The following is a 14,906-nucleotide window of genomic DNA, read 5'->3' as shown; positions in this document are numbered from 1 at the left end:
AGTAATTTAAAAGCTTCTGTTTAGAATCTCAGCTTCTATTTACAGCACAATTATATTTATAAACATTATTTTCGATTACCCCCTTTTCTCTTATCACATCTGAGCTGATAACCAATGTTATCTTTGCAAGTACGGAATGTTTTCGAAACTTGGTAAACAGAAACACGCGTAAGAGCCTCAAACGACTAAGGCAGAATTGGACGTTTGGATGGATCAACGGACGATTGCAGGGATTACAGGGCATCTGGTCTGAATTCGGGCTTGATAATTGCTTTTAAATGTGTGAATGATTTGTAGTTCATAGAACTTGAATTTAATTACGGATTAAAGCACTCATAACAGAGGTCGAAATTATAGTACAAGTACTATCGCCCTTTAATTTTAATCAGAAAGTGCAAATTTTAATTAATAAATTATTGTAATTTATACGGATTGTTTGATTATACAATCTTACAATTCCCAAAATCCACGATCTGTTTATTAACAAACGTGTTTGCCTCCCTCCTGGAATGTAAAGTTCGAATAAGGTGTCTTTTTTATTTCGAATAAAGTTCAAATGATGTAGTGTGAAAACTATGATTATTATTTTTATGAACCCAGCTGTGGCAACACCCCTTGATAAGCGCCGATTGCAGGGAGCTGCGGGGCCTGCTCCGAAGTCGATTCCTTATCTGCCGAGGCGGTTTGTTTTTGGTCGCTTGAGAATCCGACCGGCAGTCGCGGTTCCACCAACGCAAAGTGCAGTACCCATTTCGTGCTCAGTGATTAAAAATAATAATATGGCAGGAATCGGAAAGATCGGCTTCCTAGGAGGCGGCAACATGGCCAAGGCTCTGGCCAAAGGTTTCCTAGCAGCAGGTAGGGTGCAAGCAGTCATACCCCTCCACTGGTTACTGGATCTATCTTTACCCCTAAGGCCTGGCGAAGCCCAACACCCTGATAGCCAGTGTCCATCCGGCGGATAAGCTGTCCCTGCAATCATTCAAGGCCCTGGGAGTGGAAACAGTGATCCAGAATGCTCCTGTGGTGGAGAAATCCGATGTGGTTTTCATTTCCGTTAAGCCACAAGTGGTGCCCACAGTGCTCTCCGAGATTCAGCCCCTGAGCTCCGGCAAGCTCTTCCTCTCCGTTGCGATGGGCATCACCCTGCCCACCATCGAGTCCAGTCTGTCGTCCCAAGCTCGAGTGATCCGCGTGATGCCCAATCTTCCAGCCGTGGTCTGCTCCGGTTGTTCTGTCTTCGTCAGGGGCTCCAAGGCCACCGACTCCGATGCGGAGATCACCCAGAAACTGCTGCAATCCGTTGGAACGTGCGAGGCAGTGGACGAATCCCAGTTGGACGTGGTAACGGCGTTAAGTGGAAGTGGACCTGCCTATGTTTTCGTAATGATCGAAGCTTTGGCGGACGGCGCAGTACACATGGGCATGCCTAGGGACCTGGCATACCGCTTGGCCTCCCAGACAGTGTTGGGTGCCGGTCACATGGTCAGAGATAGCGGCATGCATCCAGGACAGCTGAAAGACGGGGTCACAAGTCCGGCGGGTTCAACGGCAGCGGCACTTCGCCATTTGGAGCTGTCAGGTAAGTCTGGGCAATGACGCACTGCCTTATCGCCGGAGCCTCAATCTTCGTCTTCAATTGCAGGTTTTCGGTCAGCGGTGGCGGGTGCGGTGGAGCAGGCGACCTTGCGCTGCCGGCAAATCTCGGGCAAGCAGTCATAGACATAGGATTCCCTAAGTATCGGGTGGGTCAATTATACTTTAATAATTAGAGTTTAGACATTTGTTATTTTAAATGTATAAACATTAATCTTCTCCTTCTTTTACGAAGTAATACATAATTTCTGTCAATAAATATGTATGTATATGTTTTATTTCAATTGACCCACCCTGGTGGTTATAAATAATCTAGGTTAGAATAAATCGCTCTAATTACGCAAAAATTAGAAGGTCGATTGTGTGATTTTAAAATAAAAGCAGCACACCACTGCTCTTTACTCTGGAAACTTATTGTCTAGCCTAGCTAACAACAATTAATCAACCTAGTTGGCGCACAACTAGAACTTCTTTTTCTTCTTGGAACGGGCCAGTTCATTGAGCTCACCCTGCTGCATCGACGCCTCCTGGTAGATGCGCTTGACCTTCTCCTGCCGCTCCTTGTCACTGGAAAAAGTAAATAATAATTAAAAAGTATTCCTAAAGGAAGATATTAGAATGCTTACCTTCGCAGGGTCTGTTTAAGCTTGAGCTCTTGGACAAAGGCGGTGTCGCGACGGATCTCGCGGATGGCGCCCTTCTTTTCACGCTTGATCTTATGGAGTAACTTGGCGCGCTCCTCCTTCGCCTTGGACATCTTGGGTCGGCGCTTGTCATCGTACACCGTCTCGAATCGCGGCTCCAGCAACCGGAGCGCCTTGGGCTTCCTTTCAGCTGGCGCTAAAGGCTTCATCTTCTGCCCGCCCAACCTCTGCACCAGTTCTGTAGCTGCTTTGTGGTTGAGGTGCACATGCTCGGGATACAAATCAAGTGGCAGGCGGGAGAGTAGGCCCAAGAAAGGTGTCGCTAAGTAGCACACACCCACATGTTCTTCGACTAACTGAAGCGAATCCACTGTCAGCTGGAGGGCTGTGTTCAGGGCCCGCACTTTGAAGTCAGGCGTTATGGTTTGGGTGACCAAGTCTGTGGCCTGGAGTGCCTGGGCTTCCAAGTTCTTGGTTTCCTTGCCCGAAGACAGGGCCAAAAGTTTACTCAACGGACCATCCTTTTCAAAAGGTGGGGTAATCGCTATCTGCTCCACATCTCGTTTGGGTATGGACATGTGCACGACGCCCTGCAGGAAGTTGTAGACGGCGGGCAGTATTCGCTTGGATTGGGACACAAATTCTAGAACCACTGTCGTCAAGAACAGACCCATTGAAATTTCCTGGCGGGTTCGCACTCGCGCTCTGGAGAGGATGTGCTGCATGAAAATAAAGCAAGGCGTAACCACCGGATGACGGAAGTCCGATGTGGAGTACAGATTGGCCACCAGTTTGAAATATATTAGCGTGTCCAGCGTTGGATAAGTCTTGTGGTTCTTCCGAAACTCTCCGTATTTTTCTTTAATCACCTCCAATAAAGTATTCGACATTCTTTCCGGATTCAGTTGTGTTAAGTCATACAAGTGGGGCATAAGTTTTGAGAAGAGTTGAAAGTTCCCCCGGATATCCTGTTCACTGGCGTCTTCGAACAAATCTTTAATATATTGCAGCAGGAAGGAGTAAAGCTTGACTACGTTTTCTCGGTTCACTCCTTCCAGCTTGGGGTGATTGCACTTTATGATCCTTTCCACGATGGTGGCCTGTTGCGGGGCGGCGTGCTTAGACAGAAGGTCAGTGAAGTCCTCGTATGTCTTGGGCATTTTGATGGTAAAGGGGATGCTCGTATCTACATCAGTTGACGACTGATCCACTGATTTTGTGGCTTTCTTCTTGCTTGGCTGGGGCGTTTCCTCGGCTTCCGACTCACTGTCCGACTCCTTCAAATCGCTCAGGTTGTCCACCTCGGAGTCACTGTCCTCATCGGAGTCTTCATCCCCCTCCTCATCGCCTTCATCTTCCGCGTTTTCTTCGTCCTCGTTATCCGCCCCCTCCTTTCCATTGTGTTTCCCATTAAGATGAGTTCCCAGATTTCCGTCCAAGTCGTACGCCAGGGTGTCATCCGCCTCTTCATCTCCTCCGGCTAGGAAATAACCATCGTCGAGGTCATCCGCCGAACGATGTTTGGGCTTGGCTGCTTCCGCTTCCTCGTCCTCCTCGCCATCCGCCCGCATGCGCCGCAGTCGCTCCTTCTCGAGCTTCTCCAGTCGCTCCGCCTCCTGCTTGGCAAGCTCCTCTGGGTTGATAAGCTTATCGGTCACACTTCCTCTTGGCTCGAAGATCATCTCTTTGAGCAGCTTGTCATACGCATCTGGTGGAGGTTTGGCCTCCTGTTCGTCCTTGGTGGCTTTGGCCACTAGTGGCAACAGAAGCTTGTAGTTGGCATCCAGCTTCTCTGTCAGATCGTACACCTCGTCCTTTTCCTTCGCTATTTCGTTTTTGCGGCGCTTCTGCTCTGAGATCATTTCCTCTATGGCAGTTTGACGATCTTGGGGAGCGTCTCCATCGCCGCCGAAGTGGGCAGCCGATGTGAACTCAGCTAAAATAATAGGACGATTATTCATTGAACACCTTTTATAGTCTAGCCCCCCCTACCGTCTAGTCTTTCATCGTCGAGCTCCTCATCGTCCGAACGCTCGTCCCTATACTGTTCGATCTCTTCCAGCGTTTGGCCTCTGTGTGTTAGCAGCTCATCGTCGTTCAGATTGAACTTCTCCGACTTCTGCGACTGGCGCACCTGGGACATCTTTTCAGCCAGATATCGGGCGTTCATGACAGACTCGGTGAGCTGATCGGCGCTTAGGTGCTTCCCGATTCGGTTGTCCTTAAAGCGGTTGGTCTTGTGCTTCACGGCAAACTGCTGGCCCAAGGTCTGGGCTCGTTTTTGGAGAGCCTTGGCTCTCGATACTCCCGGCATTCCTCTGTCATGCTTGCAGATCCTGCCCAGAATCTGGAACTTCTCCTTGTTCACGTGCACATCGAAGGGATTCTGGTTGCCGGCGCGCTTGTTCGACGGATCATTGGAAGAGTCGAATGGATTGGAGGACTTGACCGTCTTTTTCGCGTACACCGCATCGGAGCGAGCCTTTTTGTTTTTGGCCCCCATTGTTTTATTCTCGAAATTAAAGCCAAAAACCAGGCAATATCAAAGAACAAAACAAAAATACACGTGCAAGAGAAAAAGGTACTAACGCCTTTTAAAATACCGCAAATAGTACTGACAGCAATGATAAGGTGAAAAACTGTGACTGAGTACCATTACAGGATACTTTGCATAAACATATTGTGTAACTATTCAACCAACTTTAAACCGTAAATTAGTTTTTTTTTAATAAAACAACGCCTTTTTATAAACATTTCAATTACATCCAATCCAAATTCTTAATCTCTTTAACATGTGATGTGAACCAGTCACAGTTTTTGGAACACCCCTCACAGCCGACCTTTTCCAACACTGAACCACGTCGCCATTGTCGTCACAGAAATTTTCACACGCAACGCCGCATACTGAAAAAAGTAGATTTTGATGTTTAACTCTTGTTTTCGGGCGTAGTAAACAGATTCCTGCTTTGAAAACGAATAATATTGCTTGATAACAAAGTCGCAATGAGTGAAACGCCGCCAGACTCACTTTTGGCGGCGGCGTCCCGAGAAGTCTCAGAAGTCTTGGCAGCGGTCGCAGCCAACGGCAGCGGAAGAAGCGGCGCTGATAAAGAGCGCTCACGTTCCAAAGACCGCGGCAGAGACCGGGACAAGGACAAGGATAAGGATAAAGAGCGTGATAGGAAAAGAAGGTTAGTTTGAAGAAGGTTTAATAAATTAAAGTCCCAAAAATAAAAGTTACTCCAACTTCAGTAGAGCCTCTCAGCGCTCTGGTACACTTATCAGTTATATAATAAGTCCTTATTTTCCAGGGACAGGGACAGCCGGGATCGAGACAGTCGCCGCCGGGACGACCGCGACAGAGATCGCGACCGAGACCGGGACCGTGAACGTGATCGTGAGCGCGACAGGGATCGAGACTCCCGCTCGAATCGCAGTCGTTCTCGCAACCACGATGACTACGATCGGAGAAGAAAGCGGTCTCGCAGTAGGGACCGGGATCGCAAGCGGGATCGTGACTCACGGTCGAGAAGAAGCAGTTCGCGTGGTGGACGAGGCGATGATTATGACCGGAATCGGAGAAGACGTTCGCGGAGTCACAGCTACGACCGGCGCCGGAACGATCGCGGCCAACGGGATGATCGATCGTCGCAACGCAACAGTAGAGAGCGCACCCACGTGAATCCCTTCGACACCTCGAACAGAAACTCGCTGATGTCGGACCAGGATCAGCCGAGAATATTGTCGCTGTTCGACCGACAGCCGCAAGGGCTTGAAACTATTAGGGAAGAGTCGCGCGACTCTAGGTTCGATCTGACGCAGACTATTCAGGAGCTGATGGGCAGTGCAGGCGGTAACAAGGGATTCGCCTCCTTCTTCAACAACCAAAACAGCAATGACTCGACTAGCAACGGTCCCTCGGAAAATTCCAGTGAGTAAGGCCATTGAATTGGAGTTCCAGTATACTAACTCTATATTTTTTTAGTGGATAGCGCAGCGGAGCGAAAACGAAAGCGCAAATCACGGTGGGGCGGCAGTGAAAACGACAAGACATTCATACCCGGGATGCCCACCATTCTGCCCTCCACGCTGGACCCCGCCCAGCAGGAGGCCTACTTAGGTAAATTTCAATCCCAGATCCCAACCCAAGACTAAGTTATCTATTAAGCACTAAAAGTAGTATTAAGCCTAATGTGAAACCATTAAGGATGATAGCATTGTGAGAGATACAGAGCCGTACAAGAGAATCAGACGCCGGGGAATCGGACGAGCAGCAGGCCCCTGAACGAGAGAGCGTAATTCAACCTAAAGTATTGCATTCATCGCATTGAGCAAACTATAATAATCTCTCGTTCTCTTTTTGAAGGGATTCCGGCGTGGCACACAAACCCACAAACCATGATACGATTCGATACGACTGAGTCCATTCCAAAAACGGCTAGAATACTTGTGTACATTAACTTTGATTGTCTAATTAGCTAACATATATTTGCAGAAACAATACGCTGTTGATCTTAAAACAAAAAAAACATACAAAAACCAAAAAAAAACCCAAATCCATAACTTAATAATTAACGCAATATTGCTCGCAGAATTTTCAGTTAGTTTAGGAACGGACACACAAAGCGATAAAAGTCTCTATAGCCACTCTATATCATTTGAACTCATATAATAATTGTTACCTGTTTTCCCTCTAGACACTCAGCCTATAACGTTTACTAATGTCGAGGTTGCGCTCGATTTTCTTCTTTCTTTTCTAACGCCTTTTAATTACAGTTCAATTCCAAATCGAAGAGATCAGCCGTAAGCTGCGCACTGGCGACCTTGGCATCACCCAGAATCCGGAAGAAAGGTTTGAATACAGTTCCCCCACCCCCCCACTGAGTCTCGCAATCAAAGATCTCGCATGCCACTGAACCATCAGTATCAGCCAGCAGGAAGGACGCTTTCCGGCCGCAAGGATCATTGCCGGGACGGTGGTCATCATGAGTTGTACAGGTTTCATTGTGGCATGCCATTCATTTGCGGGATTCCTCTCAGACATACATATATGTATTCTCAATAGCCATTAAGATCTATCGAGGGAAGTTTTCGAATATAAAAGGGCTGTGCTTCTCTACAATACGCTGACAGTAAATATTGGTTAGGAAATAATTGGATAGTCTCTATTTATTCAATCATCCCATATGTTTATTAATTTTTATTTACACATTTATTTAATTAATCAATATTTACTGCCTTGTATAGAGTTCGAACATATTGTGACATCAATAATCCAAAAATAATAACAAACTTAATTCATTTCGAAATGGTTGAAGTCGAATAGAAAAAGGTAGCTTGGACCGAAAGAAAATTTAAATGGTTTTTTTGGTTCATTTGTTAATCAAAATATTAATTTTAACTAATGATACTCTTCAAGGGATTTTAGAGGCAGTGCTGAAATCAATGATTGATTCCTTGATTGATTCCCACCCATAAATGGGGCAACAAATAAGTAAGCGCCTAAGGACAACCGGAATAGATTCTACATTGCCATTAATGTCAACTTTCTTTTCTTCCACCAAGCTTAGCGTCCCAGTAGCTTGGGTTTCTCGAAAAGAAATCCATGAGACACATTCGCAGCAGGGTGCGACAGAAAGGCCAAGAAACCCAATAGAAACAGCTGCCGAATCGAACGAATTAATCAAAATTCTTCTTTTCTTAATTTCCCAGCGAATAATTATTTCCTGCCATTGTTAATGAAACACTTGATTAATGAATTTGATTTGCAACTTACAGCATATTCGATAACGTTATTAGTTAGTACTTACGTTAAGATCACTAAGTCTACCGTCCAAGATTCCTCCCGCCCACAACTACACGATCACTCTCATCAATGGCTCCTCTTTTGTCTGCTCTTCTCGCCATCAGGTCGCCCTCGCCGGAGCCCATTTATAGTTCTGATGGCAAGAGGTTGAACACCCGAGAATTCCGATACCGGAAACGTCTGGAGGAGCAGCGCCACCAGTTGATCGTCAAAATGCAGACCGTGAATCCAGAGTTCAAGCCACCGGCTGATTACAAGTAAGTTGGGTTATGATGAGTTGATGAATTATGAGTTCACCCTACTTTCTTATCTGCTTTTAGGCCACCTGTTACTCGCGTCAGCGATAAGGTGCTGATACCGCAGGAACAGCATCCGGATATTAACTTTGTGGGCCTGTTGATCGGACCGCGAGGCAACACGCTCAAGGCTATGGAGAAGGATACGGGAGCCAAGATTATAATTCGCGGAAAGGGATCGGTGAAGGAGGGCAAAGTGGGGCGCAAGGATGGCCAACCGTTGCCGGGCGAGGACGAGCCGCTTCATGCGTTTATAACTGCTCCCAATCCGGAGGCGGTACGCAAGGCGGTGGAAAAGATCAAGGATGTCATAAGGCAAGGTATCGAAGTGCCCGAGGGTCACAACGACCTGCGTCGGATGCAGCTGCGTGAGCTGGCCCAGCTAAATGGAACGCTGCGCGAGAACGACATCCAGCGCTGCACGTGCGGCTCCACAGATCACAAATCCTGGCAGTGTCCCGACAAGCCTATAATCACCAACACCATCGTGTGCACCTCGTGCGGTGGAACGGGTCACTTGACCAAGGATTGTCGAAATAAGCGTCCTGGTTCAGGCACGCCGGGTATGGCTTGCGAGGATTCACAGGCCAAGATCGACGAGGAGTACATGAGCCTGATGGCCGAGCTCGGAGAAGGTCCACCACCGGCAGCGGCGGCCAAGCCAGAACCTACTGCCAATAGTGGGCCGCAGCTGCATCGGGCCAGCTACAGCATTTTCGATAAGAAGCCCACGCAGATGCAGGCCATCCAGTCGCCACCGAGCTCCTCGTCGCGAGATCACCAGCGCGACCTGGGCGGATGGGGAGCGGCGGCGCATGAGCACGGCCTTGGCATAGAGCACGGTATGGGTATGGATCACGGAATGGGTGCACTGGGTCTTGAGCATATTTCGGCGTATGTAACGGCACCTCCACCAGTAGCCCAAGCTCCGCCGCCGATGCCGCCACCACTAATGCCGTGGATGAGCGCCCCACAGCCGCCGCCACCGGCGACGGAGCCATTAAATCCACCCATACCGGGCACTCTGCCTCCGCCCCCGCTCATCCCGCCGCCGCCGGGCACCAGTACCACGCCCATGCCGCCGTGGGGCGGTGGCGGCTTTAGTGGCTGGGGCGGTGGCTATGCGCCGCCTCCACCTCCGCCCTGCGGCCCGCCCCCACCAGCCTTGAGCCTGTCGCAGCCGCCTCCACCGCCGCCCCCCTCCAACTAGAATTAGGTACAATTGACCGAAACAGATTTTTTGCTTCACTGCATTAGACTGCGACCCTTGCTATCATTTATAACTTAACCTACTACACTTACGCTTTTGATGAACCGGTAATAGTGGAAACCGTACAAAACTGATTTGTATTCAAAAATGCTTGAAATAGAGGACACAAATAAATAATTCTTTACTTTATCCAAAAAAGGGAGTCATTTATTTAAAAATAAAAAATCGAACTCTTCGCTGGGAGCTATATTGTCCTTCACAAGAATTTTCCGCATTTCGAAGGGTATCCCCCACAAAAGTTGATAAAAAATCTAAAAAATATTTTGTTCCTGGGTTTTGATGCAGATTGGTGAATTGATCTACAAATAGATTAAGGTATTCCGCTTAAGAATCTGACAATGATTGGCAAAGATATGGCCTTCGCAGGGAGCTATATTGTCCTTCACAAGCATTTTCCGCATTTTGAAGGGTATCCCCCACAAAAATTGATAAAAAATCTAAAAAATATTTTGTTCCTGGGTTTTGATGCAGATTGGTGGAGAATCGATCTACAAATCGATTAAGGTATTCCTCTTGAGAATCGGACAAGGATTGGCCAAGATATGGCCTTCGCTGGGAGCTTTATTGTCCTTCACAAGCATTTTCCGCATTTTGAAGGGTATCCCCCACAAAAGTTGATAAAAAATCTAAAAAATATTTTGTTCCTGGGTTTTGATGTAGATTAGTAGAGAATTGATCTACAAATCGATTAAGGTATTCCGCTTAAGAATCGTACAAGGATTGGCAAAGATATGGCCTTCGATGGGAGCTATATTGTCCTTCACCAGCATTTTCCGCATTTTGAAGGGTATCCCCCACAAAAGTTGATAAAAAATGTAAAAAATATTTTGATCCTGGGTTTTGATGCAGATTGGTGGAGAATCGATCTACAAATCGATTAAGGTATTCCTCTTGAGAATCGTGCAAGGATTGGCAAAGATATGGCCTTCGCAGGGAGCTATATTGTCCTTCACCAGCATTTTCCGCATTTTAAAGGGTATCGCCCACAAAAGTTGATAAAAAATCTAAAAAATATTTTGTTCCTGGGTTTTGATGTAGATTAGTAGAGAATTGATCTACAAATCGATTAAGGTATTCCGCTTAAGAATCGTACAAGGATTGGCAAAGATATGGCCTTCGATGGGAGCTATATTGTCCTTCACCAGCATTTTCCGCATTTTGAAGGGTATCCCCCACAAAAGTTGATAAAAAATGTAAAAAATATTTTGATCCTGGGTTTTGATGCAGATTGGTGGAGAATCGATCTACAAATCGATTAAGGTATTCCTCTTGAGAATCGGACAAGGATTGGCCAAGATATGGCCTTCGCTGGGAGCTTTATTGTCCTTCACAAGCATTTTCCGCATTTTGAAGGGTATCCCCCACAAAAGTTGATAAAAAATGTAAAAAATATTTTGATCCTGGGTTTTGATGCAGATTGGTGGAGAATCGATCTACAAATCGATTAAGGTATTCCTCTTGAGAATCGGACAAGGATTGGCCAAGATATGGCCTTCGCAGGGAGCTATATTGTCCTTCAGAAGCATTTTCCGCATTTTGAAGGGTATCCCCCCAAAAGTTGATAAAAAATCTAAAAAATATTTTGTTCCTGGGTTTTGATGCAGATTGGTGGAGAATCGATCGGCAAAACGTTTAAGGTTTTCAGCTTAGGAATCGGATGATTTTTGGCAGAGATATGGCTTTAGCTGGATACCATGTCCCGTTTTAATGAAATTTCTACATTTTGATATGGACTTGCCCGCAAAGGGTATAGTTAAGAATTGCAATTTATATCTTTAATCTTTTTATTATTGGAGTCTTTTCAATGTGGTGAATGTTTCAGGTTGTAAAAGAAAATAATCATTTTTCGAGTTTAGCGGCCCAGTCTAGCCGTGTTTAGTAAAGTATTTCTTGGATTCCTCCACATCGGGCTTGATTGTGGCAGGGTTCGTCTTAGGGTTCCAGTTAGCCGGGCACACCTCGCCGTGTTGCTCCACAAACTGGAAGGCCTTAATCAGACGCAGCACCTCATCTACCGAGCGGCCAACTGGCAGATCGTTAATGGAGTACTGGCGCAGAATGCCATTGGGATCAATGATGAAGGTACCTCGCAGCGAGATGCCCTCTTTGTCCAGCAAAACATCATAATCAGCAGAGATTTTCTTGGTCAAATCTGACAAAAGCGGGTAGTTAAGCTGACCAACTCCTCCACTTTTGCGGTCCACATTGCACCACGTCAAGTGGCTGAAATGCGAATCCACAGATACACCCAGAACTTCGGCATTGATATCGTGGAACTCCTTGATCCGCTCGCTAAATGCAACGATTTCAGTAGGACAAACGAATGTGCTAAGGATGGTGAATGAAGTTAGTCATCATGTCTGATTCTATAGTACTGTTTACTTACAAGTCCAGTGGATAGAAAAACAGCACCAAGTACTTGCCCCTGTAGTCTTCTAGCTTAACCTCCTGGAAGCTGTTTCCCACCACAGCCAGACCCTTGAAATCGGGAGCCGGATGCTGCACACGAACTGCAGCAAGGGGAGCAGCTGGAAATGGGACAAAAAAAATATTTAACCGATTGTATTCATGTGTTTTTTGCCATACAAACTCACTCTGATGAAGCAGACGAACGGCAAACTGTTTCTGCTGGCTGAGGAGGCTCTTGCCAAACTGCGGCACCTGCAGGGCATAATAAATAAGAATTTTACCATATTATCTGGTGTATTGGAACACGGGTTCAACAAATTATGTAATCGCGGTGGCATGTTTTACAAAGAAAACCGAATATCGGCTTACTTACGTTGCGAATCAAAGCGCGTCCTACGAAAGACATATTTTATTCCGAAATCTGACTGATAAAATGATTTTAAACGCAGACTAAAGTCCGGATTTGTTAAAAAGCCGGCTGGGTTTTTACAAAGTTACAAAAAGTGAGAACAGCTGATTGGTGTGACCAGTTCCATAAACGTGGATCTCGCTTCGCCATGAAGCTTTTCACATGTTTTGGCGCGCATTTTAAAATTCTAAATGAAACGTCAAATATTTTTAGGTTGAAATGTAAAGTTTGTTTGGTTGTTTGTTACATAAGCATATGGTTTATTTCTTATTAATACAACCTAAAAATAAATCCTTGCTAATTTACTCTGGGGATAAAGTTTAGATTTTAAATATTAAATTTTCAGTTTGATTACAAAACTAAGCTTAATTAAGTTTTGCTTAAATTTTGATCCATTTCTACAAACGATTTCCATTTTTAAGAACACCTACTCACATCCCTTGGAAATCATAGCTCCTCCTGTTTATCCTGTCCAGTGTGTCCATTGTCAATGGTGGAATAAGAACGAGAAATAAATAATGGAAAGTGTAGCAAAATATTTACCACGCACTGCACACGCCGCACAATGGTAATGAGCTGCTTACCGGTCCATCTATTTGCACTACATGTGTTTTGTTCGCCGCTCGTTAATCCAGTAAATGCCGAAAAGCGGCTCAGCTGCCCAGGATCCAGGATTCAGGATTCCCGCTCCTCCACAAAGGGAAAGCGCAACACAGGCCCAAAGCGCAAGAATAGGGGAAGGCGGAGGGTTTGGTTTTGTCTTTTGGTGGCTACAATGCCCGATCTAGATACTTTTGAATCCTGCTTCATGGATGCCGCCCTGCTCGGATTGAAACGAAAACAATAAACAAAACGCCGAGATACACTCACGCACTCGAGCACACAAAAGTGTGCAAATATTTTTGCATATTTGGGCTGGTGTTGTCAAAACATCTAACGGATGGCGTAGCACGCACACATCTACATACTCTGTGTCCTTTTCCACTCTGGTTTTGGCCATTTTTATTACAATTACCCTCTCCCAGCCGAGTATCCTTGCAGTTCGTCCTACTTCACGCTGAAGGCCCACCAATGGCGTTTGGCTCCCTCACTTTTCCGCAATTAGTCAATTCCCATGTCTGCAATTACGCCAGCCCCTTCCACTCTTTTGGCCAACACCCGTAGCGGGACGGTACTTTGTTCTCCTCCTCCAACTGGCCGGCTTTTTACAGTTTCCGCCGCTTTTCATCTGTAATTTGGCGCAAATTACGCGCTCCAAGTGGATGCTGCCGGCGCTGATCCCCCCTGTGTTTACTCTTCAGTATTTGGATACACTTGGCCAAATATTTCATACCTCTTTATAAGGACCTTTAAATGCAAAAAACTGCATCTACAATCTATGAAATGGTTCAATGGAATTATTATTTAACCTATCAAATAAATTAAAAATAAATAAATATGCATTCATAAATGTTTCGTAAATATATAAATTGTAAACATAGTTAGTTGTCTGCTCAAAAATTATTCATAGTGTAACTTGGTCGTTAACTTGTTTATGAGTTGGGGGCCTGATGGTCGTGGGGAGTGCGTTAAAAGGCAACGCTAAGTAATTACGGTTGAGTTTGTTGAGGGGCTTCCAAAAACAGTGTGTATCCCAAAGACTTCCAGGAATTCCTCGCCCAGCATCCTGGACTAATTCCCAGACAGTTGGACTACATTTTGCCAATTAAAAGTACACGTCGCTTTGTCTGAAAGAGCCCAGACTATTTCCAGATGCGGTATATCGCTTTCAATCCGCAGGCCCGCCCGCAGGATTTGCGCAGATTTGCATAATTTAAGCAAACATTTGAACACTTGAGGCTTCGTTCGTGTGCCGTACTTGAAAGATCTTCAGGATGCGGAGATCTGGAGGATTCTCGGGGATTCTCTGAAGGCGTTGCCGAGATTCACACGCACCTTCTTCCTTTATTTTCTTTTTTATTGTCCTCTAGAGTATCTCCCTCGCGCGTCCATTGTCAAACAGATGCCGTCATATTAGCACAAATCTGCTTAGGTTTTTGTTACCAACTCGAGTGCTCCTGGCCCAGATTCGGAGGATCTTGATTTGTGACAATTGTCACAGTGCTTGTGCTTAGGTTCAAGATGAGACTGCGACCTGAGTGGTGCCTGCGTGTGGAGTGCTACTGTTCGGGGCAACGCGTAATCCTGATGCAAATCTGGCTAATGTGATTCGTATCAGTAGTACATCTATAGATACTGCTTCCTTTTCTCGGCATTCACCTTCATCTTTATCGTCCTGAAATTTCCCGCTACGATGTTCTTTTTTAACACTTTTGTGTTTGGAAATCTGAGATGTTCTCCAGTTAATTAGGAAAGTGTAAATGGGCATTGCATTACGGCGTGAGAAGTACTGCCCGGAGACACTTCACACCTGCCTTTCATTCCCAGTTCGACTGGGATTGGCGATTATTACCAGTATTAAGTTTCCTAAATATTT

General features: G+C 45.9%; 4 protein-coding genes across 6 annotated transcripts; 2 read left to right on the top strand and 2 right to left on the bottom strand.

Moving 5' to 3' along the window:
• Positions 1-105: 105 nt before the first annotated feature.
• LOC6499206 (pyrroline-5-carboxylate reductase) lies at positions 106-1,880 on the top strand. The gene is made up of 3 exons (XM_001955077.4): positions 106-858; positions 917-1,582; positions 1,646-1,880. The coding sequence occupies exons 1-3, from the start codon at positions 576-578 to the stop codon at positions 1,720-1,722; spliced, it is 1,026 nt and encodes a 341-aa protein (XP_001955113.4). The 5' UTR covers positions 106-575; the 3' UTR covers positions 1,723-1,880.
• Positions 1,870-4,838, bottom strand: LOC6501377 (nucleolar protein 14 homolog). Its single transcript, XM_001955076.4, has 3 exons — positions 4,233-4,838; positions 2,223-4,176; positions 1,870-2,163 (listed from the first exon to the last, which is right to left on the bottom strand). The coding sequence occupies exons 1-3, from the start codon at positions 4,741-4,743 to the stop codon at positions 2,058-2,060; spliced, it is 2,571 nt and encodes an 856-aa protein (XP_001955112.1). The 5' UTR covers positions 4,744-4,838; the 3' UTR covers positions 1,870-2,057.
• A 217-nt stretch (positions 4,839-5,055) lies between these two features.
• LOC26515331 (splicing factor 1) lies at positions 5,056-9,741 on the top strand. 3 transcript variants are annotated; one of them, XM_032453108.2, is made up of 6 exons: positions 5,056-5,431; positions 5,552-6,171; positions 6,226-6,360; positions 7,017-7,092; positions 8,151-8,303; positions 8,367-9,741. In XM_032453108.2, the coding sequence occupies exons 1-6, from the start codon at positions 5,244-5,246 to the stop codon at positions 9,550-9,552; spliced, it is 2,358 nt and encodes a 785-aa protein (XP_032308999.1). In that variant the 5' UTR covers positions 5,056-5,243; the 3' UTR covers positions 9,553-9,741. The 3 variants fall into 3 exon arrangements, 2 of the variants coding, with proteins under 2 accessions (XP_032308999.1, XP_044570062.1); XR_006506886.1 differs by lacking the exon at positions 7,017-7,092 and having other exon boundaries at positions 5,058-5,431; positions 8,367-8,509; XM_044714127.1 differs by lacking the exons at positions 5,056-5,431; positions 5,552-6,171; positions 7,017-7,092.
• A 1,637-nt stretch (positions 9,742-11,378) lies between these two features.
• On the bottom strand, positions 11,379-12,555 carry LOC6498734 (peroxiredoxin-2). The gene is made up of 4 exons (XM_001967807.4): positions 12,395-12,555; positions 12,207-12,273; positions 11,999-12,140; positions 11,379-11,940 (listed from the first exon to the last, which is right to left on the bottom strand). The coding sequence occupies exons 1-4, from the start codon at positions 12,425-12,427 to the stop codon at positions 11,478-11,480; spliced, it is 705 nt and encodes a 234-aa protein (XP_001967843.1). The 5' UTR covers positions 12,428-12,555; the 3' UTR covers positions 11,379-11,477.
• Positions 12,556-14,906: the final 2,351 nt, after the last annotated feature.

This window comes from Drosophila ananassae, chromosome 2L, assembly GCF_017639315.1.
Source record: "Drosophila ananassae strain 14024-0371.13 chromosome 2L, ASM1763931v2, whole genome shotgun sequence".
NCBI lineage: Eukaryota > Metazoa > Arthropoda > Insecta > Diptera > Drosophilidae > Drosophila > Drosophila ananassae.
This window is presented reverse-complemented; position numbering and strand designations above follow the sequence as displayed.